Genomic DNA, 25200 nt, shown 5'->3' with positions numbered 1-25200 from the left:
TGAAGATTGTAACCCAGCTGATTCAACGATCAGCTGATTCAATGAGATACCAAGAATATGCATAACATAACAGTCTTGGGAAAAGACCAAACTATGCAGAAGAGACTTAAGCAAAAGCACAAGTGCACTTTGAGCCTACAGACCACCTTACATTTGTAAAAAAAAAAAAAAAAAAGGGGGATTGTAATCCTCACTCATTTATCTGCATCACTGTTATGCTCCTCGACAACCCTTTCTCTCCAGTGTTGCCTGGGCTTGATCGCTGATTGGCTACACCTGATGCCTGAGCTCAGCTTAGAGGGCACACACCACTTCCTGCCAGACCTCATCATGTTCTCTTGGCTGACGGTTATTAAGTAATTTGAAATAAAACCAACGCTTCTACAAACGCTGAGCAAACCCTTTTTAATTAGCGTGCTTTAGCTGGAAACTGTGCTAACCTTCTACTGAAGCACAGCTTTGTTGCTTAGGTTTACTGTGTTTGGTGCCATCCTGATTGGGGATGTGAGTCAGACGTTGGTAGTGAATTACATGCTGAAAAGTTTACTGTTTAGAAGCGCCTCGAGCCTTGTGCATCACTGAAGACCGATAAAACTGAGGTTATTGTGCGCGGCCCTAAAACTCTTAGAAACATGATGTTGAACCAGATGCTTACTCTGGATGGCCTAATCTTGGCCTCCAGTGAAACTGTGAGGAATCTTGGAGTTGTTACCCACATTTGCATCACTGTTATGCTCCTTGACAACCCTTAAAAAAATTAAAAACATCCTGTCTCAGAGTGAAGCTGAAAAATAAGTTAATGCATTTGCTACTTCTAGGTTCAACTATTATAACTTATTATTTAATTGATTGATTGATTGGTAATTTAATTCAACATGTGAACAATATACAAGTACATTTAGAAAAGAAAATAAGAAAGAAAAAAAATACTATACAAATTACATACAAAAAAAAACGTTCTGATTAATTTACATGTTGAAAGGGAGTGGGAAGAAGTAAACACTTATTTAATCCCACCCCTTTACCATAAATTATCAGTTAATATTTAGTCAGCTTCCTTACTGATATAATTTGTAATAAAAATAGTGAACAGATTTCTGATATACTATATACTATAATATCACATCATGAGTTTTTTTGTTTGTTTGTTTGTTTGTTTTTTAAATAGAGACATTCACTTAATTTAAATATTTTCCTTTTCTTTATAGTTCGAGAAGATCATATTTTTATAACTCTTTTTGAACAGTTTTATGTTTGGACATTGCTTTAATTCCATATTCCGACTGTTCCATAGTTTCACTCCATGAACAGAAACACAAAAGCCTTTTCTTGTAGTACGTACCTTCATTGTTTTGAAGTTACAAAAACCCCTTAAATTATAACTTCCTTCTTTCAAAAAAAACATACTCTGAATATTACCTGGCAGTTCTTTATTTTTTGCTTTGAATAGAATTTGTGCTGTTTGGAATTTCACTAGATCGTCAATTTTCAATATTTCAGACTCCCAGAAAAACCTTCAGTTGATCCAAAATACTGCAGCAACACTCTCCGTTAGTTACACTGCATTAGACCTAGGCTGCTGGGGACTTCCCATCATGCACTGAGTGTTTATCTTCATTCACCTCTTTTCACGCTCTATGTGTTTACACGTCACTCTACAATTAATCATTAGTTTCTCCTCTGTCCCTACCCCCACACCCCAACCACTCACGGCAGATGGTGGCCCCTCCCTGGCTCTGCTGGAGGTTTCTTCATGTTAAAAGGGAGTTTTTCGTTCCCACTGTTGCCAAATGCTTGTTCATAGGAAGTCGTCTGATTGTTGGAGTTTTCTCTGTAACATCATAGCGCCTTTACCCTATAATACATACCTCCTTGAGGTGACTGTTGTTGTGATTTGGCGCTTTATGAATAACACTGAATTGAAATTGAATTGAGCAGAAATTAGTTTTATATTACGACTGAGAGTTGCTCAAAAAGGCAAACCAGTGACAATGAGTTTTGTAGGGTCTTTTAAGAACATTCCTAACTCACAATCTTGTATTCAGTTCACATAGGTCTGTAGTTGAGTCAGCTAATGTTAAATCTCTGTCCAAACATGATGAGTACACATGTGGATCAGTGTTTAAGGATGTCTAATGAGCTGAGTGCTATGATCTTTAGTGTTGGGGAGTAGCAGGGCCCCTTCTGGTGGATACTTGTGAATATGAAGGCAGTAACTGTGTAAGCACTGGGCCACACACTACCTGAGTCTACGAGACAACTAAAGCACAAGCAGCTCCTTACAATCCCCCGGTCATCTGAGAGTACACCGAGCACTCAGTTCTCAACAACTACTTCTCTTGAACGTTGTCTCCAGTCTCACCTCTTTCCTACAGATCCTTTCCTTACCTCCTACTCCTCATTGTCCCTCTTTCTTAACCGCCCCTCCCCGACCCTGCTTCCTTCTTCCTCCTCCTCTACCGCCTTCCTTGTAATTACCACCTCAGATTCCAATTAAAACAAACCACAAAAAAGAGAACAGAGGAGGGAGACCAGGGGGAGGTATATGGGACGCAGGAGGAAAAGAGGAGAGGCTGTGGTTGGGGGAGGGAGGGGGGATTTAATGAGCAGTTTGTACACACACACACACACACACATATATATATATATATATATACACACACACTGAAACTGCTAGCAAATCCTGGTGACTTTTAAGGCTTTTTAAGGGACATCAGACATACATGTTTACATAACACTCATATCAGTGTGTGCTAAAAAGTCAAGTTAGGTGTGTGTGTGTGTGTGTCTGTGTGTGTGTGTGTGTCTGTGTGTGTGTGCTGTTAAGGAAAGCAGTGCAACACTGGGAACCATAAATGGCAGGAAACAGGCTGAAGCAAACAGAAAGGAAAACTGCCAGGAGTTCCCTTTCACACACACACACACCAAAATACAAAAACAAATGAGACAGAAGGTCAATATACCAAAGAGGAAGAAGGGCTGATAAAAAGAATGAAAACTAAACTGGAGCTCAACAAATCAGAGAGAGGAAGCAAGACTACGTCGATACGTCTGTTCGAAACTGACCAACACACACACAAACAGACACACGCACATACATAAAATAATACCGAAGAAACTCCCCACAGCGGAAGGCACTATCAATCAATGAACACAAAGTAGCACAGCAGGGTAGCCCTTACTGTCAAGCAATCTTTGTGCGAGTAAGTGAGTGTGTGTGCGGATGAAATGGACCTCATGGTTGTGTGCCAACCAAGGCTGCCAAAAGACACACACACACTCGCATGCATATAAACACATGCACAAAAGGAATGAGAGAGAAGAAGTGCAGAGAGGTGCTTTAATTTGCTAGTCTGCCAAAGGGAGCCCAAGCCTAACTCACAGAAAGGAAATAGATATCTCGGTTTATTACACACACACACACAGATACACACAGCAGCCTGAGACAGCCTTATCGCTTTTTATTTAGAACGCCTGTTACTCAGCTTCTCTTTGAAGGCTACGAGTGTGTGTGTGCCAGACGGGAGTCGCTGCTCTGACTTTATGACTTGGTGTGTTACCTTGATCATAGCAGGAGCAGTAACCTTCTCCGCATGACCCGCCAAACGCCCCGTGGTGTGTGTGAGTGAGAGAGAGAGAGACCAAAGAGTGTTTTTCCTAATCTCCACTGAACTGTAAATTACGTGTAAAATACCATCCATGCTTAGGATCTGAGAACTGGTTGCAATGAAGTGTCTCGAGTTCAACCTGTTGGTCCGGTTCTTCTTCCTGAGCCCAATAGACTGTGTGTATTTGTTTACTCTTCTCACGTGGCAACTATAAAGCTTGTTCACACAGATTGTGATTATAATTTGGAACTTTAGAGAATATTTGAGTCACATTGCTGACATTTCTTAGCAGGGGAATGGAAGCCTGCTCTGCTGTTAAGCTCTGCGCTGTGCTGTTTGGAATATAAAAGGAAAATAAAACAGTTAAGCACATGATGAACATTGTAAATATTTGAAAAGCAATCCTCTGGAAAACAAGAGCAGCAGGTTAGATACTAAACTAGTACGCACTGTCAGGCCTTTATCACTGGAGTATGTAGCTTGGCTTCCCAGTAGACCTAAAGTGCCCTTTAAAACTTGAATTTACAGACCAATTTCTGGTACCTGCAGATCCGACTTAAACTGGGTTCACACTACTGCACGAGGCTCGCACAATCACATAACTTCTGCTGTGAGACTAATATCATGCTGCTGCATCACCGTGTTTGCATGGGAGATGGATTTGGGAGATGTCTGTTACTGAAAAGCAAAAGATTACTGAGCTGAGGTGTTCCACTTCCTTAATGTTGTATTCACTATCAACAACCTGCGTTTGCATTTGCAAAGTGGTATGAGAAAGAAGCCCACACAAGCAGCCTGGACTGACCAATCGCAACTGGACTGTGACTGTGAACTCTGTTCCCTGTTCATGTTTATCATCTCATTTATAACAATAGTAAATCAATAGGTGTGAAAAAAGTAAGGGAAAGTCTATGTGTGTGTCTCCCACACATAGACATTGCATGGGTGGGCCGCCAGTGTGTACTAACTGTGTTAAGAATAGAGAGAAATTCACGTTCAGCATTTTATTTTTTGTGTCAGTCTGAGAGAACAAAGTCATCCTGCGATCCAATTACACATGCACAATCCTCTCACTCTTATTTTGACAGCCCTTCCCATCTCATGTTTAGCCAGGATCCCATCTTTTCCGTCTTGGACAGCAGCTTGCGATGTTAGACTTTCTGCTCTGGAGATCCACTGCAAACTGGAGGGTTGATCTAACCAGAACCTGCAGCAGGTGGAGAGCTGGTTCATTGGCGTCATTTTTCACCAGAGCAGAACAAGCACTAACATCACCAGAGTCTGTCCCAGATTGTTGGAGTTGGAGTTCATCCACAGGGTGAGAGACTCACTCAATTTTTCAGAGGAGTAACTTATTAATGTTAAAAGCTTGTCTGCCCACACAGACATAAAGCCCCATTAACAAATTAATATTCTACTTAATAATCTGAGGGATGTCACTTTGTGCCATAACTACTTAATTGTTTTTTAAATCTGACAGAATGTAAGCAGAAGCATCGCTGCCAGGAGAAAGCAGTATTTACTAAACATTTCTTCTGTGCTCAAACTCAGCAGTCCGCACACGATGCCTTTTTCCAGCTTCCAGCTGTCACCGAGAGTAAAAAATGCCAACAGGCACAAAAGTGGAAAAAGCTGACTGTTCACTGCAGCGCTGATGTGGGGAGTTTAACATGTCCACCTTTTAGCCCAACTTCTGACAAACACTATGAGAAGAACATGGTGTTCATGTGGCGTTTTATTTGATTTTGGCTTCGCAAACAAAGTCGCAGGTGGCATGCGGGCATCGAAAGCCCCGGAACAAACCTGGCGAGATGACGCGAGCGTGCGTGTGTGAGTATGGGAAGCAAAGGAAAAGGCTCAAGGAAGTGAAGTATTGTGCTCATGAGAGGAAAGAAAGAGAGAGATGTGTCTGTGTGCCTTTCCTTCCTCATCCTAATAAACTCCCACCTTTTGCCTTAGTGCTGACACAGAACAACACAGCAAACACACAGACACACACACACACACACAGACACAATAAGGCCATTTGACTTCAGCACATAAGAAGCTTATCCAATCACTCATTCAATCATGAATCAATTACCAAAAAGTGTGTGAGAGGCAAATAAATGGAGCGTGCCTTCACATTCCATCCACTAATGGAAGCACGCACTGACCTGAAACACCCCGAAACAGAGAAAGACGAGCCGGCGGACTGACGGATCAGTTGACCGATGACTTTTGTTGGTTCAGGACTTCCAATCAGTTTGAGTAAACAGCCGCCAAATCTCTGAGGATCCTCTCATTACGACTGCAGCAGAGCGCGTGTGATCGCAGAGATGCTAACAGGTTAAGTGGATGCAGTGTCTGAACCTGAGCAAGGTCACCCTGCACGACCTCTGACCTTGCCTCAAATCCTGTGACACCCGTTATGTCCTCGCTGTCTGGTTGGTTTGTCCCAAATCAGACAGATCAATTACTCTGTCTTTGCTTCATTTCATCAATATCTATTAGTTTCTGTCTCTTTTCCACGAGCTACTCAGACTCACTTTAAATGCTCTGACCTCTTTCCACCTTCACCTCCTCTTTGTTTTTCATGCTCTTCAGCTCCATTTCAGCTCTTTTTCCTTGGTTCATTACACGAAAATCCAACTGTCCTTTCTCGCTCCCTTTCACTTCACCTTGAGTCGGTGGCCAAACCAATCCCTTCTGATTTGTACCACTGATGATAGTCAGCAATATTCACAGACACAAAGCATGACAGGGTCACCTAGATTTGATGAAAATGTTTTAAAGGCTTCTTTTAACTAGAATTTACAAAAGAACAAGCGATAGAAATTCTTAAATCTATGGCTTAACTGTACCCTCTCAGTTTAAACGCTGAAAACTGTTCGCAGTGCATTATAATTGGTTTCGGATTGCTTTCTATCAGATGGGATTTTCACGCAACAGAGGGCTAGAGAGGCAGGAGATGAGGAAGGAAAGCGGGTGTGAATCCCAATGAGTTGATGATATATGCTTGAGCTGTATGCGGCCGTCACTTCTTCTAAAGCCCTGCGAAGGTAATACACGCTAATGCTCTCTCTGCTAAACCCGCCACGACTTTAACTCCAGAATATTCAACAGCTTGAAAAAAGACAGAAAGAAAAGAAAGCAGGCTTTTACATTATGACACAGCACTTTTCGCAGGATTTCCATTAGCGAGGGAGTGAGAAGAATGCAGAAGGTAGAAATGAAGGAATGAAAGATGGAGAACTCCACCGATCCGCCTATGCAGTAACCTACAGGTGACGTGTAGTTTAACCTGGTAATGGCGATCAAACTGAGTGGGGACAGCTATACTGAAAAAAGGGGGTGCAGAATTAGGGAAGTGAAAAGAATTCCAATCATTAAATCCTCTTGGTAATCCTACAAATCTGCTTGTGTCAACTATGAATGTGCGTGTGAAAGAGAGACAGTGTGTGTGTGTGCGTGGCTTCTGACATCTGACTTGGTTTGACCTTTGCTCTGGCAGAGTCCAGTCAAGGCGCGACTGTGTGGGCTGACCATTGACAAACAAGTGCGTGAGCGCAGCTAACGTAATTCTCAGAATTGAAATGTCTGAGCTTTATAGAGGACGCTTTATAAGTCAGAGAGCATGAGAAGCTAATGAACTTTAGTGACGACAGCAAGAAGGAGTGAGAGAGTATTTGCTGTAGGTGGCTAACAGTCAATGAGAATTTATCCATCTTCTCCTCCCTTCTTTGACTCCCTTTCTTCCCTTCATGTGTAGCAAATTTTGGTTTCATTTCAACTGATTTGCCATTTTTTGGACGAATATTTTACACTAACTTTATAGAAAAATCCATGTAGGTGTGCGAGTCAGCTAGCTTTAGCTTAGCTTAAGGCTTAGCTTTAGAGTTAGCTTAAGGCTTAGCTTTAGCGTTAGCTTAAGGTCTTTTGAGAATTTAGAAGATAACAAGAAAAATGGGGGAAATGGGGAGAAAAAAGCAGTCCGTTCTAACTCCTGAAGCTTGATATAATGAAGATTTGTCAAGTCCCGTGGCATTCCTGAGGAACGCGAAAGGTGACCGTCCGCGCTCTTATGCTACGCGCCGGGTTATAGATGAAATCCAGTAGAATGGCGCTCCTGCAGTAATACACATTCTACACATTGTATTCCAGCCCTAACCCTAACCTTATCCCTAACCTTAAGCAGCACTTTAATGACGTTAAAACGCTTTGGAAAACGCTTTGGAAAACACTAAGTAAAACGAACGTACATGTGTGGATTCATTCCTAACGGTTCTCATGTTTCCTCATTTTTCCGATCTCGTAACCTAGGGACGTGTTGGGTGCCCGGAAGCGTAATATATCGACGATTTGTCACCTGGCGTAAAATGCTACGCTTTGGGAGCAAGAACGTGTTGAAAAAAGAAAAAAACTTAAGATTTGAATATCAAATTGCTACATATGAATAAAATGAAAAAAGAAATTAGCTTTGCGTCAGGAGGAGGTGTTTCTGATGAAGCCAACGAGAGACTGGAAGGCAGACTTTAAAATGCAACAGCTTTCCCCTCCTCTGCACTCAAGCTATAGCCGAGGCGAGAGCTTATCAGACCAAACTGAGAGAAGCGCTAAAAGCATTTCTGATGCCATTCTCCACTCCCATGGTACCACTCAACTGCATCAGGCCCCATCAGCTTCACTACCACGAAGGAGAGGGATGAAGGGCAGACAATGAATGATGGAGAAACAGACGATGGGATACGGGAATGAGAAAGAAGACATTCTCTTGTCTTTGCAAAACCACGTCACATTCCCCAGTGGGAGACTAACAATGCATCCTCAACACAAACACATAATCTACTGTAGTCCACATGTACCCTCACAGGCAAAGCCTGCTTCAGTTAGTTTAGTAGTTCCTCTCTTCCTGGCCTAATCCCCAGGCATCTTTCTAACATGGATATACCGCAGTAACAAGAATTTTGAGCCTACCAAGTCCTCCAAGTGAGAAATTTTAGAATCATTTTCATAGTCATACGAATGCAAGTCAGATGAAATGAGTTTCAACACATGTTCTGTTTTAAATTATTAACATACACAGAAGGTAAAATACAACACGGAGCTTGGCAATTAATTGCATTTTTAAAATTCTGGCTTACAACTATAATCAAAACAAGTTATTCAGGATATAAATATTAGACCTTTTGAATTTTGGTACAAAGCGCACTGCTTTCCTTTGCTTTCCTTGACAGCACTGCATTTTTCCCCTTTCTCAAATCCAAACTCTTTCACAGTTTAGTTCAACTGGAGCAAAGACAATGAAAGGAGAGCCTTTAATCAACAAGATCCATCGAAAAGCTGACCTTCTGCCAACAGGTCCACAGACCACACCAGTTTTCAATGACCACACACTCATCCATCTCCCAACCGAAAACACACACAATATTAAATGATGGTACCAACCATGTTTTCCACATACAAGTCAGCGCCAGCCAAGGAACAACAACAAAAAAACTACAATCGAGTAGTAAATCTTTGATCACTAAAGGCAAGTGAAGTGAAAAGTGTTTGAAAAGAGATTGTGTTAAGCTGGTGTTTACAATAAACAAAGAAAAAGTATAGTTTTTGGGAGGCAAGCAGGTGGTACAGTAGGTGGACGCTGGGTGGCCTTGTTAGCAACATAACGCTTATATACCTGCATAGTATCCGACTAACCGACCTCATCAAATTAGACCAAACTCTTCTAGCCCACTCTGTATCCTGATCCACACAGTCACCAAACCACTGGGGGAGAGACCTTCCCATGTGTGCCGACACCCTAATGAGATTCATGTGAGGAGCATTAAAAGTGCTGCTAGACCAGCGCAACTGGAGCTGGCAGAGGGGGAGCGCACAAAGCGAATATGCACATAAACACAATGCGAAGGTGGGCGTAGAGAAAAAAAATCGAAATCTGTTCGTGAAAGTGAAAATGATGACCACCTACACGGCCTTGTTTGTGATTTCTTTCAATTAAAATCCGACATTCTCCCAGTGACTTCATTATTTAGCGTGTAATTTCAGCCGAGCAGTTTTATGACTTTTCCCTCAACACTTACCCAGAGAACTGCTACAGTCCCACATCAGTCTAATTAACCACAGCACCAGTTGATGAACACATCCAACAAGCGCCATAAAAACAGATTCATCATAACTGCAACGAGGAAGCCAGAAAAGAACATTTTTCACAAGACAGTTGGATAATGTGAGGCATGACTGTCTGCCTGTCTGTTCGCATAAAGTGCAGTCTTGAAATACTGGACCGTCTGACCTTCTGATGGCGCCATATGAAAAGTCGCCACGACTCCAAAACCACTGAGATTCATTCTCTGCTGGCTTTGAATGATAGTCAGTATCTGCAGTCTATTAGCAGAATAGCATCTGACATGAGGATGTCATGCTAAAATCTTACTGTACGTGCAAATCTAGCTCAAGACAAACACACATCACCTGAAAAGTTGCTCCATAACAACAGCACTGTCTTACATAAGAGTCCCCCATTGTCATCATAACACATATCCAAACAGTGAAGCATGCACAGAGACACACACCCAGAGGGCAGGAACTACTTCAGCTCTCTGAAAACACTGTTGTTGTTTTTAATGAAGACATAAGCCCTGCGTGTTTGCACTTGGCATCTCGTCTCCAAAGCTTCTGATCTGCCCAAAAAACAGAAGAGACGCTTGAGTTATTGATGCACTTCTTAAACTACAACTGCTTTATTGTGAAAACCAGACGCATTGCTCTGTGGGGCAACATATCGGCATGTTTCCCACTCTTCCCCACTCTCTATCAGAGCTATGCATTGGCAACTGGATTTGTTGTGAGGCCACAGGCCACAGTTGCATAATAATACAGAGCCAGGGAGCTAAGTTACAGGCACTCCATTCATTCCGCCAAAGGAACCCGGATCGACAGCAAAGACGTGTCAAGGGGACGGATTTAGATGCGGGCTGATCACACCTGGAAAAACAAAGGGTTAAAGCACAATGAGTGCTGCAGCACAGTGCAGCACAGGGCTAAAGCCCATTAACACAGTCAGGTGACTGAAGTGCAGGCAGCTAATGGTCAACGGGCAGAGTGACGCAACCTCTAAATCTTTTCCTCCTCACTGCATCTGCGTGTAAACACCATCATGTGCTACACAGAGTACGAAAGGAGCTTAAGCAAGCATAAAATATTGAAAAGGGGAGTGGAGGGAGATAGCAAAGGCACTTATTACCTGTAAACAAAGAGAAAACATTAAACAGGGACAGAGATATAAAAGATATAAAAGATATAAGCACACACACACATGCACCAATCCGGCCTCCGGAGGGACACAGTATGGCTCTTTGTGACTTCTTATTTTGTTGTGATGGATGTCTCCTCTCATTTTTTTTTTTTTTTTTTTTTCATTTAAACTGTCAGTTGCTTTTTAGAGAACAGAAAGGCTGGCAAGTCTGTGCTCCTGACCCTGACGGTCACAGCACAAAGAGGGAGCTTGTTAGAGAGCCCGGGCTTGTCTTGTGTTCACTCTGACTTATAGCTATACAAAATCTGTCTGGCTCTTTTATCCTCGCATTATTGCTCTCTCAATTCAAATATTTCCAACTAAACAGAGTTGAAAAGAAAGGAAAAAAATGCCACTACTTTACAGTCGTTTTTTTAAACTACACTTGTGCAGCAGGGTAATATCCCAGATCATCCAGCTGAGTTTGCCCGTCTTCATGTTCGCCCCCCCAGCGAAGATGCTGAATCACTACCAGCTCACAGAGCCGCTGATTCTGACCTTTGGCTTCTCCAGAGGAGGGCGAACGAAAAAGACAAATTCCCTACAAGCAGCAATCCCTACAGCAGAAAGCTCATTTGACTGAACTGTCCCTTTAAATTTCAAAGCCGATACGTGTCTGGATCAACCAGCACACAGCCTGGCGTTTCAGCCCAGTCCGTGCACTTGTTGTTGGCTGCGAGCAGAACAAGTCTGGCACCTGCCTGCTTCCCCAGTATCACCATTTATCAAGCAACAATAAAGGCAGAAGGCAGAGCTTTGGCATCGCTCTGTGTGCGTAAAACAAAAGAAAACAACAACAACAGCGCAGAGAAGAAGTTAACACAAAAAACACCTGAACTTGTGGTAAAGGCTGATTTGCTTTTAAAATGCCAAATCGCTAATCGTTTGTGGAGCACTATTTCAGCTCTATACGAGCACGCAAACTCCTCTAAAGTTGCATGTGCTGCCAGAGCCTCAGGTGTGCTTGTTTTGATATCTGTTATCATGATCGTCAGTAAAGATGCTGTGCACCGTTTTTACTCGCACACTGACACATTTATAGTGTGAAAAAAAGCCGCTTTAGCTTTGACTGTCAGTAGTGAGCTCCAACCTTGGTGCCCAGACTTTTTTGCTTTCCTCCACCTTGCAGTTGAACTCACCTCTACGAGCGCTCAGAGTCGCAGCCGATGATCCGGCGGAGAGAAAGACGAGCAACGCGAGAAGGCTTAATATCGCACCGCTGAGAGTCATCTTGATTCAGTTCCTGTCCAGCACCAAGGAGGTTGGAGGTCTGTCCAGTCCGATTTCACCACCAGGACTCCCGGACTCGTGGGTTCAGCTGCGGTGCATCTTGATCTTGATCCTGGATTTGTCTGAGTCCAGTTCAGTGGGGGGGAAAACTAGAGATAAAAAATAAGTTCAGGTGATTGTTTGGAAATGAAATAAAGGCGTCCTGTTCTTTTATTCTGCTACAGGTTTCTGGTTTCCCGTCGTCCACAAAGCGCAAAGTGTTCGCCCGCTCACCGAAAATAAAGAGGGCTTTTTATTACGCACTAAATGAAAGCGACATGAAGGGAAACAGCGGATAAACTGTTGTAGTACTATCTGTGGTGAACCCCAGTCACAAAGTGCGCACCAAAGTAATCCAAAGTACCGTCGAATAACGTCCAATGTCCCGGGGTTATAATAAGCCGTAGAATCGCTCTCCTCTCCGCTCCGTGTGCCCTGGTGTCGCCGATCCTGTCCCGCGGCTACATACAAAAATCCGCTCGTTTTCTGTTTAACATTATCTCAGTAAATTCATCAGAGGAGGAGAAAAACATATTTGATCTGTATATTTAAAATAAATGAAAAGCGCGCCGTACTGCTGGAGCTCGAGCGCAGGAAAGAGGATCACCGGGATATGGAGAATTGTGACGGGCTGAGGATGCACTGCTCTGAAGCGCTGAGCGCGCACGGCCCCGCCCTCCGAGCAGGCTCAGTGCGAGTGCCTTACAGGTAAGGTGGTGATGTCACACCACACACGCACAGGTGCGCGTACGTAGCCCTGCTTTTCGCAGAAGAGTCCCAGCTCGAGCGTGTCAACTTTATCTACTGACCGAACATGTTTTGTGTGTTTTATAAGGAGTCATTTCGCGCGTGGGAATGGACCCATCGTTGGGTCAGGGAGTAATTACGGTGTTTTCGCCACATTGTTATCCTATTATAGAAATGCTGCTTTGTCACTCGGTGAGGTGTGTTTTTTAAGACCTTGAAACGTGTCATTACAATAGTCACAGAATCCCAGGAGGATTCCTGCAACACAAAAGTGAAATGAGATCAACCCGTATCATCTGAAAACAGGCTGTAGAGCCTGGGTTAGTGGCCGGGTTATTCAAGCCTTTTACGAGGCTGGAGGAACACGTAGGCTGAGCAAACAATACTACTGCGGTAGTTTGTGTAAACTAATGTGTCACCTAAGATTTCACTACACTGAATTACCTGGAATTACCCAACTATGCGTAATAAAAGCGTGGGCTGTGGTCTTGGAAACCATTTTTAGTGTTTTTTGAACAAAAAGTACAGGCTAATGTTACAAATGCATACGCTTTATATTTGTATTATTTAATACAATATTTTAACATTTTAAACACTTAGCATTTCACCGGTTTCCACCCTCTTATGTTTGTTTGGTTTTTTTTTTTAGCTCCGTACTCCTTAATCCGCCTGTCAGTCATCCTGACATCATGTTGGGAGGGGCGGGGCTTGGAGTAAAGATGATTAAATAGCAGATGTGAGGTTAATGGTCTGCAAGCTTTTTAAACACCCTAATAATAGGTTGTTTTTACGCCAGGCGTGATAGTTAACTGATAGTTAATCTACAGCCTGTCAGCTCACTCAGTGCTGACATTTCAATATACATTCATTTTTTCCTTTGTGTCCAGCAGCCATGTGCGCTCGCTTTCCCGCTTCCTCTTCGGGGGTTTTTCTCCCAGCACGGCTAGCAAGGGATGCTGGCTGACCGATTTCACGGGGCCAGAGTGCAGACATGTACCCCGGTTTTAGGATAAAGGGAGGGGGTCACGCAGGAACCCGGATTAAAGGATTTGATAGACGAAGAGGGGGAAGGAGGGGGAGGACTGGGGTCAGAGGTGAGGCAGCTGATGTTCAAAAAAGTCAAATGGAACTAAGGAGTGAGCGGCGCCGTCGCTAATCGAGCTTGATTAAGCCCACACTGTGCGTGTCCCATCTTTAAGCGGCCAATGAATTTCGAATGACTAAACATCGGACAGCATCACAATGGATGTCTTCATCGGAGACTGTTGCAGTGACCATTGGAGGTGAAGGCATTATTTTTTTTACAAAGGCCCACCCTTGACTTTTGGGGTGGTCGGCATATTTATCAATGTCATTTTGGGGGTTCAGATCCACGTCTAGTGTCAGTCACTGTTTAGACTGAATGCAGTCCAGCTGGTGGTGAGATTGTTGCATTTGTCCTTACTCAAACGTCCCAGAGATTAGCTGCTGCCCCCTTCTGGACAGGTGAGGCAAATGCTAAAACAAAATACAATACTGATTACCCAGAGCCTTGTATATGGATTGCACTGAACGAAATAGAGCAGAGATTTAAGAAAAAATAACGTTTTACTGAGACTCGGCTAACAGAATGGGGTGAGACACAAAGACAGAGCAAGATTGCACAGACACTGTGAGCTTGATTGAGTCCTTCATATCACTCAGCACGCACTGGTTCAAACAGAACCACAACATTTGCATAAACCGGGCGTACAGATTGGCATAAATTAAGCACAGGCACCAACCAGAGAGGAGTATGACCCTTAAAGGGATTGCCATGGCTGCTTATCTGTCGCCACGCATTAATATTCAGGTCCTGATGTAAGGACACTGCAATCCGTGACCCTGCACTCCTTTGGCTAATGTGTGTGTCGCTGTGCATGACTGTTTATGCAATGTCACTTGTCTGTTAATGTGCATTCCCAGTGTGCACGCTTCTCCTGCATGTGTGCCAGCCAAAACTAGACACTGCCTTATGCGGGCCAAAGGTTGTCACTGGTCTGCAGGAGTGTGTGTGTGTGTGACTAATAGTGGAAGCTGGAGGGACTGTTATGGGGAAGAGGATGACAGAAAAGAAAATCAGACAGAGGAAAGATAGAGAGAGACACAAGCCATCTCCTCCAGCAAATGTAATTATATGGCTGGGAATCAGGGAGCTGATTCTTGGTCAGCTTTAGGCTGGGCGTACACACACATGATGTTGACCTTGTCCTTGTCCCTTTACATCATGGCAGACAGAGAAGCAGTGACTTGGTTAAAACAAAAAAGAAAAAAATATCTTTGTCTGAAATCCATGCACTAAATCTAGCAAAACTGTGGCCAATCTAATTGCTGTGTAAGTAATGCGTGCACTCAAGGATATTAATTCTGTTCCAGTTAAAATTCACAAACAGCGTGTGTGTGTGTGTGTGTGTGTGTGTGTGTGTGTGTGTGTGAGGGGGAGGGAGGGGTCACAGTAAGGCGAGGGGCTTCTGCCCCGAGGAACAGTGGGGCCACATGCACAGAAACAGTCGTTTAGTTAACGGCTTTCATTTTCCTAATTAAGATTTAGTGAATCCTGGTTTTCCATCTCTTTTTCTTTCCCTTCTTACCTCCCTCACCCCAGCATCCCTGCTCCCCATTACGCTTTCCGCTTCTTGCGCTGCATCTGCACACATTCACCCCAACACACGTCTCTCCCATATAAATATATCGTTCACGCTATCAGTCAAACTGAACCATTGAAAATCATTGCAGAAATGTGCTGAATGCGTGTGTTTCACCCAGATTGTCTGGCTAAACAAGATTACAAGAAGAGCAAGGGGTCAATCCTTACCCTCTGTGATATCCACTACTTGGTGTTTGTGTCGCAGCTGGCTGGTTGCCAACCGATTTACCCCCCCCCCATGCCTCACCTCTGCTTAGGAGGAAATGGAACAAACAGCTTAAAACCTTTTCTACTAATCCCCCAACAATGGAATCTGCTGTTTTTATCGAGGGCGGAGATGGAAAAGATTTTAGGCAGTGGGGCTGAACCGCAGTTCTGAGCCCAGGTAAGCCTGGAGATTTGGTTCAATGGTCCAGTTAAAGCATTTGATTAGCTTCATTCCACCACACTGCTCCATGACCAGGGTGGATTTTTGTCCAGATTACGTAGAAGCCAAGTGTTAAATCTTAACCTACAAATAATAAGGGGAATGTTGCCAGCTGCTCTTTTGCAACTGGAAATCATTTGAGTATTAGAAGTCTGAAGCCGACTTTGTTTCTTTGCACAGAATTGTCCTCTGCAAAAGATCCTGCCATCCAAATGTTGGAAGGTAGTCAAAAATTACCTCTTGCTTGAAGTGCTTCCTTGAAGCGAGTTTAGCACCTGACCTGTGGACAAGGTTGGAATAATTAAGCCTGGGTATCGTCTGAAGTTATCCTCTCTCACGCTTTTGGTCCTACTTCTGGAAACACTCCATTTGGTTCTTTCGTGCTCAACCGGATAATAGCGAGAACAGTTCAGGGCTGCTGCGCACATGTGAGAGCAGATTTGTTCACTGAGTCTAAATCATCTGAAGATGAGATTGCAGCTATATTACAAGCACAGGAAAGTGAAGTACTGAGTGCACTTGCTTGAAGAATCTCAATCTCTAGTATTCAGTTAGAACTCATTAAAACTCTGCATTAAGCAACAATTTCTCAGAAAAGTGACAAGCTATCAACCACTATCACTCTCCAAATAAGGTCAGGCATAAAACAATCGGATGCTTCCTGTTGAGAGGATGTAACACAGTAGTCAGATCTTCACTGAGGTTTTATCGCCAGTGCGTCCACCCGTAGCCATACAGAATCTTGCTATGATACGACATCAACTGTTGTGGCTACTTGAAAAACCTTGTACTTAATCCAAGGTGAAAGATTTCACCATCCTTTATCCAACTTTCCTCCTCAAACTTGACTTCTCTGCCATGCACACAGCAGCCAGAGGGGTTGCACGAACCTGACGAACTTTGAGCAATGTCAGCGTCTCACAATCTTTGAGCAAAGAGTCAGGTTGAGATAATACAGGGAAATCAAACACGACTTAACTGGTTGCAGTGATTAAGTGATAAGAGCTCATCAAAAATATGCAGTTGCGAGTCAGAAAACACATTTTCCAAAGCAGATTTCCAATGGAATCGGTTTTGCGTGCATTTTTGTCAACAGGAAGAGCGAGAAGAGATTTGCTTCCATACAGAGAAGACTTATCTCAGACTGCAGTGATTACGCACCTCATCTTGCCTTCAACTGTTATTAATCAGGTATGCCACATGCATTTCACATTGGATATAATGTAATTAGGTGTAACTCTCAGCTGTCTGGTGTCCTTAAATTTCTGCGTGAAATTCTCTCAGCGTTCACGTATTATAGCGTCAATCTTTCACCCCGTTCCTTTATTTCTTTCCAGGGTGTCATAAACACAACATGCATGATGCTTCCAAGAAACATAAACACATGTCGAGATGGTTCTCCTGTGGATGCAGCTGAGGTGTTGCAACACAATGCTTGGCAGAGAAATCAAAGCTGCCTTGCACCATCACAAACATGGTGCATGTGCTTGTTTTCAGCATTAATAAAAGCGTCTTAATCACATGTTAGCAGGTTTGGGGGTTTTGTGTGTGTGTGTGTGTGTGTGCTGGGAGAACTGTGCGCTAACCTTCGCTGTGTTGTGGGTCGAAGATGTTCAAACAATGCTAACTTCTTTATTATTTATAGACAATACACAAGCGCAATCTAGCAACAGCAAACACATGAATGAGTACGCGCACACACACACACACACACACACCATCCTAAAGCCTAGGATTAAAGGGATAATGTCAGCTATTCAGTGAGTGTCCAGTATGTAGGTAGCATAGCTATTGAGCTGAAATAAAATCATTTACCTCGTCCTTGAAATAACCATAAGCTCTTTGTAAATGAAACATGCAGCTGTTCATCTGATGTCTTAGATTTAATGCCAATATGTCTAATCAATGAACGCAATGGTTGCTAATCAGGCAACGATGCCCCAGTACGCCTACTGCATTAGCCGCTGAGTCAACTGTGACCCCCTGGACATGTTTCCTCAAATAGTGACCTGAGTCTTTATTTCCCCAAAGTGAGTGTAACAGGCCTGTATTTGAAGCAGACTTTTTTTCTATAATAAATTCAGCTGGCTCAGTATATGAGATCATCTTAGAGATGATCTTGTTCCGATGTCCCGTTACTGAGGCTGTTATTACTGTCTAATTAATGACGCAGTTTAGGCATTATGTGTCATTACTTAAGCAAGGTAGCATGAAACCCTCTGTGTACACTGATATGTGCATTAAACACAGCATAGAATTCTAAATGCTGATTAGCACTGTCTCCACCACTGACAAAGCATTACAGCAATCTGTGGTTTTTATTCATGCAGTGGAGTTAAAAATATAACTTTGATATATGTATATTCATCAAACACCAGTATTTAGATCAGTGACTACTTCACTGTGAAAATGATCACTGGTCATTCCAGAACAGAGCTCTGGCAGGGAAATTGTTCACAGTGCTAAAACAGCTACCCACTGCACTCATGGTGTCACAGCTTAGCCAGTCTAATATAAAGATATAGACAAAACCTGATCAATTGACCAGAAAAGAAAATTGCACAAACAAAGAACATCCCAAACACATCATTTCAGTTAACTCAAACCCTCCACTTCTTAACATTTGAAGCGTTAGCACCTGAAACAACCGCAGGATGGGATTGCTTTCTGCTCTGAACTGGAGCTTTTATTTTCCAATCAAGCAATACCTGACTGGTAGCTAAAAAAATGAATAAATGGTTAGCTTAACGTTATGTAAAAAGAGATTAATTATTTGTAAAATATAACATTCTCCATTAAGTTTAGTTCTGTGGGAAAAAATAACAATGATTAAATTAAATTAGAAATTTGTAACATGTTGTACTACTTTCTGAGTTCATGTGATGACATCAATCAACCCAAAGAACTGTTTTTGCGCATTCATTTTACTGAGAGTATGATGAAAGAACATTTTGAAATATAATTATACAGTATCATTTCCCTGATGGGAAAGATAAAGTATAATTACCCTGCACTGCACTAACCTAATTCCATACATATGATATTGTGGTAGATTGATTCAACAGCAGATGGTGCTATCAATTATTGAGCCTGTGAAGATGACTCAACCCCCAGTCGGATTAAGTAGATTAGCCCAACATCAACTCCCTTATGTACACAGCATTATGCTGATCTAAAGATGAATAGCCCCTGACAGAACCGCCTCTATCTATCTATCTACCTAGCTAGCTAGCTAGCTACCTAGCTACCTAGCTAGCTGGCTATCACTCAGTCTTAAGACTTTATTGTCCCCAGGGAGTATTGTATATGTTTAATGTATACATTCTTTTGAATCTGACCTAAATATGCTACATGATGATTTCTCTAAGCATTGTCCCACTGCATACCATGATGGAGGCACTTCCAGTATATTCAGCGCTCCACCCAACACGATGCACGTCCCCTTAATCCTGTTAACCCACTCCAACTGTGTGGAGAGAGGAGAGACTAGGAGAGAGCCCGGGGCGAAGACGACATTGTACCCCTCCACCCCGCTGAGATCCAATTGAAGAAACAAGTGCTTGGTACAAAGTGAAGCTCCTTGGCTCGCTGGGACATTAATGCATGACTAGTGTAAAAAAAGGGGGGGAAAAAAGAAGTCTCTGTGATCCACAGCGTGTAAATGTGAAATACAAGATTTTGAATGTGGGGGTGCAGAGGAGGAGGAACCAAACATTTGTGTAGGTGTTTATAGCTGCTCATGTTGTGAAACATCTAATCTACAGGTGAAGCAGCCAACAGATGTCTTTATAAATAATTTTATTATTTAGCAATGCCTGTGTCTGTCTCTAGAATTACTTGCAAGTTGTAAGAATCTATTAACAGCATTAACTACAATGACTTCTTATTCACTATGAGCTACAAAACAGCCATTTTCCATTGATGTTGTTACATTTTCTGCTACTCTCACAACAAGTACCACTGTTGCACCTCTTGTAGTACTCTATAAACTACTTTTGCTAATGTTCGTAGTCAACTTCCACATGACTGCTTTCAATTGTATCCAAAGCTTTTTGAAAATCAAACGCTAACCTTACCACCACCCCTTTCTTCAGAATTTCATCACAAAATGAGTGTGAAGTTTGTGTTTTTGTCATTTGTTTACTTGTAGACACATACTGGGGTCATTGTTTGTTAGTGATAAAAAAAAAGTGACCTCTAGAACGGTAAGACAGAGCCTTTGTGCGCTAAGCTGTTCTTAACAACATGTTTTGATTCTCACCCAGCCCGATAAAGTAGTCTTAACCCAAAAGACTGAGGGGGTGGGTGCACTGGGCATTGTTAGCTGCAGTTATAATGTCTACACATTTTACAGTATGAATAAATGTGCATTTTAAAGAGGAATGACATTCAAGTTATGTCACTATGGTAGATTTCACAGTAGATTTTTTTTTATTGCAGAAGCACCCTTGTCAGTGGAGCCCCCAGTGCCGGAAGATAAACTGCTGTGGTTGGCTGATAGCGCAGAGATTTTAAATCCTTTACAGTAAACATTGCCACAGCTTTTGACTGGCTCTGGTTGCCTCTGTCGGCTTTATAACTGCGCTGCAATGTGGGCCATAGCAGATGTGGAATATTCCCATTTCAGAGTTGCATTGCTCAAGTCCTTTCTGTGTCAAAGCATTCATTGTTTGAGGAAAGCTCTGGCTGTGCTGGAGTCAGATCTATAAAACTGTACAGAGTCCAGCTTTAGTGCTGAGCCTATTTTTATACTGTACCCAGAACTCAGCGTATTACACACTCTGTACAACATTCCTAATGCATTCAGCTCTAGGTACAGTGTAAAATGTTAAGTAAGGTAACAAAATCATTAAAGCAGCTAAAATGAGCAGTAGCTGGCTGCAGCATTTGACTTAATTACCGTCCTCCTTATGCACAGCTACACAGAGCTGCCACATGGCTGCTTGTTTACATTCGGGAATAGGTGGAAAATTTCTGTTTCCACCTTAATCGTAAGCGCATTCACATGGTGTTGGAGTCATCGGAAGAAATTAGTTCCTGAAATTTCACATCAAGGTGGAACAATCACTCGGAAAGCTGATGAAACTTCTACTGCAGAAATATAAGGAAGGAAGTTTGGTTAGAGGTAGAAAAATGTTGACCTTTGGTGCAAATTTATATACTGCAGGTAATAGGGAAGAGGGGCTGAGCGGGGGAATCCAATGACGATGTTAATGCACTTATTCTAAATATGGCAACTTAAAGATAAAAGAGTCTGACTTTCAGTTTATACAACTTTCTTGTGCCAAATTAGATCTGCTTAAAAGCTGCCAGGGAAATAAAAAATAACCTCTTCTTTGGCTCAATTCACTTAAATCCATCCTCTGCAAGTATGCTGAAAAGTAAGATGACTGCATTATAAGCTTTTCACCCTCATTTACAGGAAAAATTACATTTCTGTCAGACTGTGTAAGATCACATTCAAATAATTACAACCAGGACTAAAAGGATGAGAGATGGTGATTATGTAGTGGAAGCAGATTATATCATTCAGCTGATTCAGTGGCTGATTACACAGTTTATATTGCAGTGTGAATCGCTGATGAAATAATTCTTTGGCTTTATGTGTCTGCAGGTATATAAATCCTCAGTGTGATATGTTGAACATACATCATGTTAAAAGTTTATGTCACATATCGCTCATATCTGCGATTCTTTTGGGGCCAAATGACTGATTTTTAAATGAAGTGTCATTACTAGCAGGAAAAAACACGCCTCTCGCTTTAAATAGGCTTTTTCATGCTGAATGAATGAGTGATGAGTGAATCTCCATTTACTGTAACATTCAAATTCATTTAGCTGTAACAGCCTTTTAAATGTGAGCTGGAAAACGAAGTACATGCGCTGCACTCAAATAGTATATTTGATCACGATGCCGTAAAATTGACTCTAACTGCGTTTTGTGCTCATTTAACTTTTAAAACATGGAAAGACTTACAAAATTGTTGCAGATATTACCTTTTCAGTGACTCCACACTCAAATACAGAACCAAACATGTCACTTTAAAGCAGAACGCTATCTTCTGTCAAACACTTAAAGGTGTCCAATGATATTTTTGACCACTGGCAGAGCTGTGATCAAGTGCGTCAACATCTTATCTGCAGTCTGCAGATCCACACGAATTTGCATGCTTGTTTTAAGGCTTTTCTTCTGATTTAGTGTTGGTGGCTGTAATGTGCACTGTTTGCATGGTAATGAGCCATCAAGAAGACTGTAAATACAAGAAATGTCAGTTTGAAATACTGAAAGATTTAATGTGTTTTAGTGAATTAGTGTTTAAGCTGGCTTAGTTTAAACCAGCCTCTCTCTCTCACACACTCTGACATCAATACCACAGTGTGCAGAGGGGGATGTAGCTCAGTGGTAGAGCACGTGCTTCGCATGTATGAGGTCCTGGGTTCAATCCCCAGCATCTCCATTTCTTATCTTATCTATGTCAGCCTATATAACAACAAATGGCACAAAGTGTTTACCAGAATAGGCAATCGTTCCTGATGAAGGGATGAATGACAAAGCAGCAGCATCAGCGGCTCTCCTCAGCTAAATAAAACCTCTTTTGTTTGAAATATATGAGCATTTAATTGACTTACCTGTCCTTTCATCTGAAATTTGTGATAAATGAGTGTGAAACATGGGTCACATGCAAAGTCTCATCATAGTCTCTGATTATGTTATCTGTCTCTATCTGCTGATCTCTATTGTCCATGCCAAATTTGCAAAATGAGAATAAGAGCGCAAAGAGAGTGAGGGTGGAACAAGGAGCAGGAACAAAGAGAAGGAGTAAATTGATCCTTGGCTGGTGGAAATTGAAAATGCTTCGATGAAGAATGCCGCCTTAGCGCGCGAACACGATGCCATCGTGTCTATTAAACAAAGGACACGGTTCAATAATCAGCGCACGAACAAGCTTTATTAATTTCATCAGGAAGGATGAACAGGTTTGTGCAGGGAAGGCGGGAGGGATGAATCCAGCTGGGTGTCTGCTCACATGACAACAGCTCCTTCATTTTTAAGATTTTGCAAGCCAAGACTGAAAGAAATTCAGAGGGGATTAAAAAGGGGGAGAGGAGGAGTGACAGGAGGACAGGAGGGAGGAGAAAGAGAGTGGCATCTGTCCCTCCCAAACATCTGCTGGTTGATTAGCAGGAGAGGAGAGGGGAGCAGAGGAGGACAGGAGAGGAGAAGAGGGTTTAAAGTTAGTTTGAGCGCTTAAAATAGCCATGGTGGAGTGGAGCACAGGAAATAAATCACATGTTCTTTAAATACTGCATGAGATTAGAAAATATATTATTGAAATGTGAGTCCCTTTTATGAAAAAAGTGCTCGTTTCTCATGGTGAGTAAAATACAGAGTGCATGGCTAATGTCTTTCCTCCTACTGTACGCGTACACTAAAGGGAAAGCAGTCTGATGTGTGCGTACGTGTGGACCAAAATCTGTTCATTGTCTCTGAATTGTTATGAAGTATCTTTTAAAAAGGAGTCCTCTTGGCTACTATTCAGGACAGAGAAGCCATCATTGCAGTGGAACCAAAATAAAATATCGGTGCTGCGATAAAATTAATCTTAGTGCATTACAGCGGGCTGGATTTTGACCTTTCTAACAAAAGGCATCTTGGGATACATATGGCAGACAAACAGCAATGATGAGCCTCTGGAGGACACGCTGACACGCTGCTTTAATGGTCTAATATTAGATTTCTCCTTTAAAAACTGTCTGTATCCACAAATTTAGCCCCACTTACCTGCTGTCACACTGATAAATAACAGTAACCACCCCCCCCCCCCACCACCCCCCCAACCCCAAGAGCTGCACTTCATTGAATTGTGAAGACTTCATAAAGTGCACTGAAGTGTAGGGATGGGTACCGGTATCCGGTGCCATGATGGCACCGGTTCTGACATAAACAGCAGTAACCAGACCGAAAAGCAGCGCACATTTCGGTGCTTTATTTTTTCCTGAGATGTCATATACTTTGGATTCCAGCCAATCATTTTACCTTTGCGAGCGTAGTAGGCGGGCCCGGGTACGTACGTTCTTTTAGAGCAGAGCTACAGATTAAAAACGCCCAAAGCGAAGCGGTCAAAAGTCTGGCTGTACTTCACAGCAAAAGATGCAAACTCAGCAGCCTGCAACAAGTGCTTTAAGGTGATACTGTGCAAAGGAGGTAACACCTCAAATCTGATGAAACACCTGGCGACGTATAGCATTTTGTTAAAAGCCGAGAAATGCGCCGTATTTGATAGCTTGCTGCGAGACCTCACCGAGCGCATCTACTGCGGGTGTGGTGCCTGTTATCGGACCCGGAGTTAGCAACATCCCCCAAAAACCCGAAGAGGAGAGTCCTGGCCCCTAGCCCTGCCAGTGTAGCAGAAATGATGAGGATGATGATGGCAGCAGCAGCCGTTCTTCTCTGAGTGAGTAGCTTAATGTTGTTCGTGTGTAATTTACGTTGAGTAGGCTAACCACGTTATTACATTAATGCATGTAAGGTGAACTAGCAAACACCGTCGTAGTTACATGCGGCTGTCTTCTTGTTTGATGGCAGATACTCTCTTCACCCTGGCCAAAAAGGCTAAAATGACCAAAGAAAAAGTGGAAAACAGCTAAACATGAGAGGTTTTGGACAAAGTTTCTTTTTTCCATTGTGTAAGCACTGCTTCCAGCCAAGAGTGATGCCATAAATCCCCTATAGCTGCAGAAAATGCTAACATTGTTATCTTTTTACAAAAAAACAGCTGAACATGAGAGGCTTTTGGACCAATTTTGTGTTCTCCATTCTTTAAGCACCGGCACCGTTTCAAAAGTACTGGTTTGGTACTGGTATCGGATAAAACCTAAGCCATACCCATTCCTACTGAAGTGCATGATGTTATAAGTGTACTTCAGTTGTAACGCTGAATACAGCTTCCACTAACTGCTGATGTTCAATATAAATGCTGCAACTGCATTGTGATCACAGTTTATGTACCAGGAGATCAAGAACGAAAACATTTTTTAGACAATGTCAAAAAAACCCGCCCCCACCCCAACTGATTCTGTAAACAGGTAGTTCTCAGGGGTAAATTTAAGTCGACAGGGAGTTGAATACCTTTCTGCTCGGGGGGCGAATTGTGGAGAAACATGCAGAATAATCACGCAAAAATGTCAGAAAGGATTACATCAGCTT

At 42.5% G+C, this 25200-nt stretch overlaps 1 protein-coding gene and 1 non-coding gene across 3 annotated transcripts in view; one reads left to right on the top strand and one right to left on the bottom strand.

The window, feature by feature from the left end:
• Window positions 1-12775, bottom strand: part of sema4f (sema domain, immunoglobulin domain (Ig), transmembrane domain (TM) and short cytoplasmic domain, (semaphorin) 4F) — a 57070-nt gene extending 44295 nt beyond the window's left edge. The window contains exons 1-2 of one of the 2 annotated variants that reach the window (XM_087837672.1): window positions 12500-12775; window positions 12024-12263 (exon numbers count right to left, since the gene is read on the bottom strand). In XM_087837672.1, coding sequence (XP_087693798.1) covers window positions 12024-12114 — 91 coding nt within the window. In that variant the 5' untranslated portion in view covers window positions 12115-12263; window positions 12500-12775. The remainder of the gene's footprint in view (window positions 1-12023; window positions 12264-12499) is intronic. The other variant, XM_087837673.1, reaches the window with a different exon arrangement.
• A 9603-nt stretch (window positions 12776-22378) lies between these two features.
• On the top strand, window positions 22379-22450 carry trnaa-cgc (transfer RNA alanine (anticodon CGC)). Its single transcript has one exon. It is a non-coding gene; the product is annotated as a tRNA-Ala (tRNA).
• Window positions 22451-25200: the final 2750 nt, after the last annotated feature.

Source organism: Neolamprologus brichardi, chromosome 3, assembly GCF_056152115.1.
Source record: "Neolamprologus brichardi isolate AB-2024 chromosome 3, ASM5615211v1, whole genome shotgun sequence".
NCBI classification, from domain to species: Eukaryota; Metazoa; Chordata; class Actinopteri; order Cichliformes; family Cichlidae; genus Neolamprologus; species Neolamprologus brichardi.
This window is presented reverse-complemented; position numbering and strand designations above follow the sequence as displayed.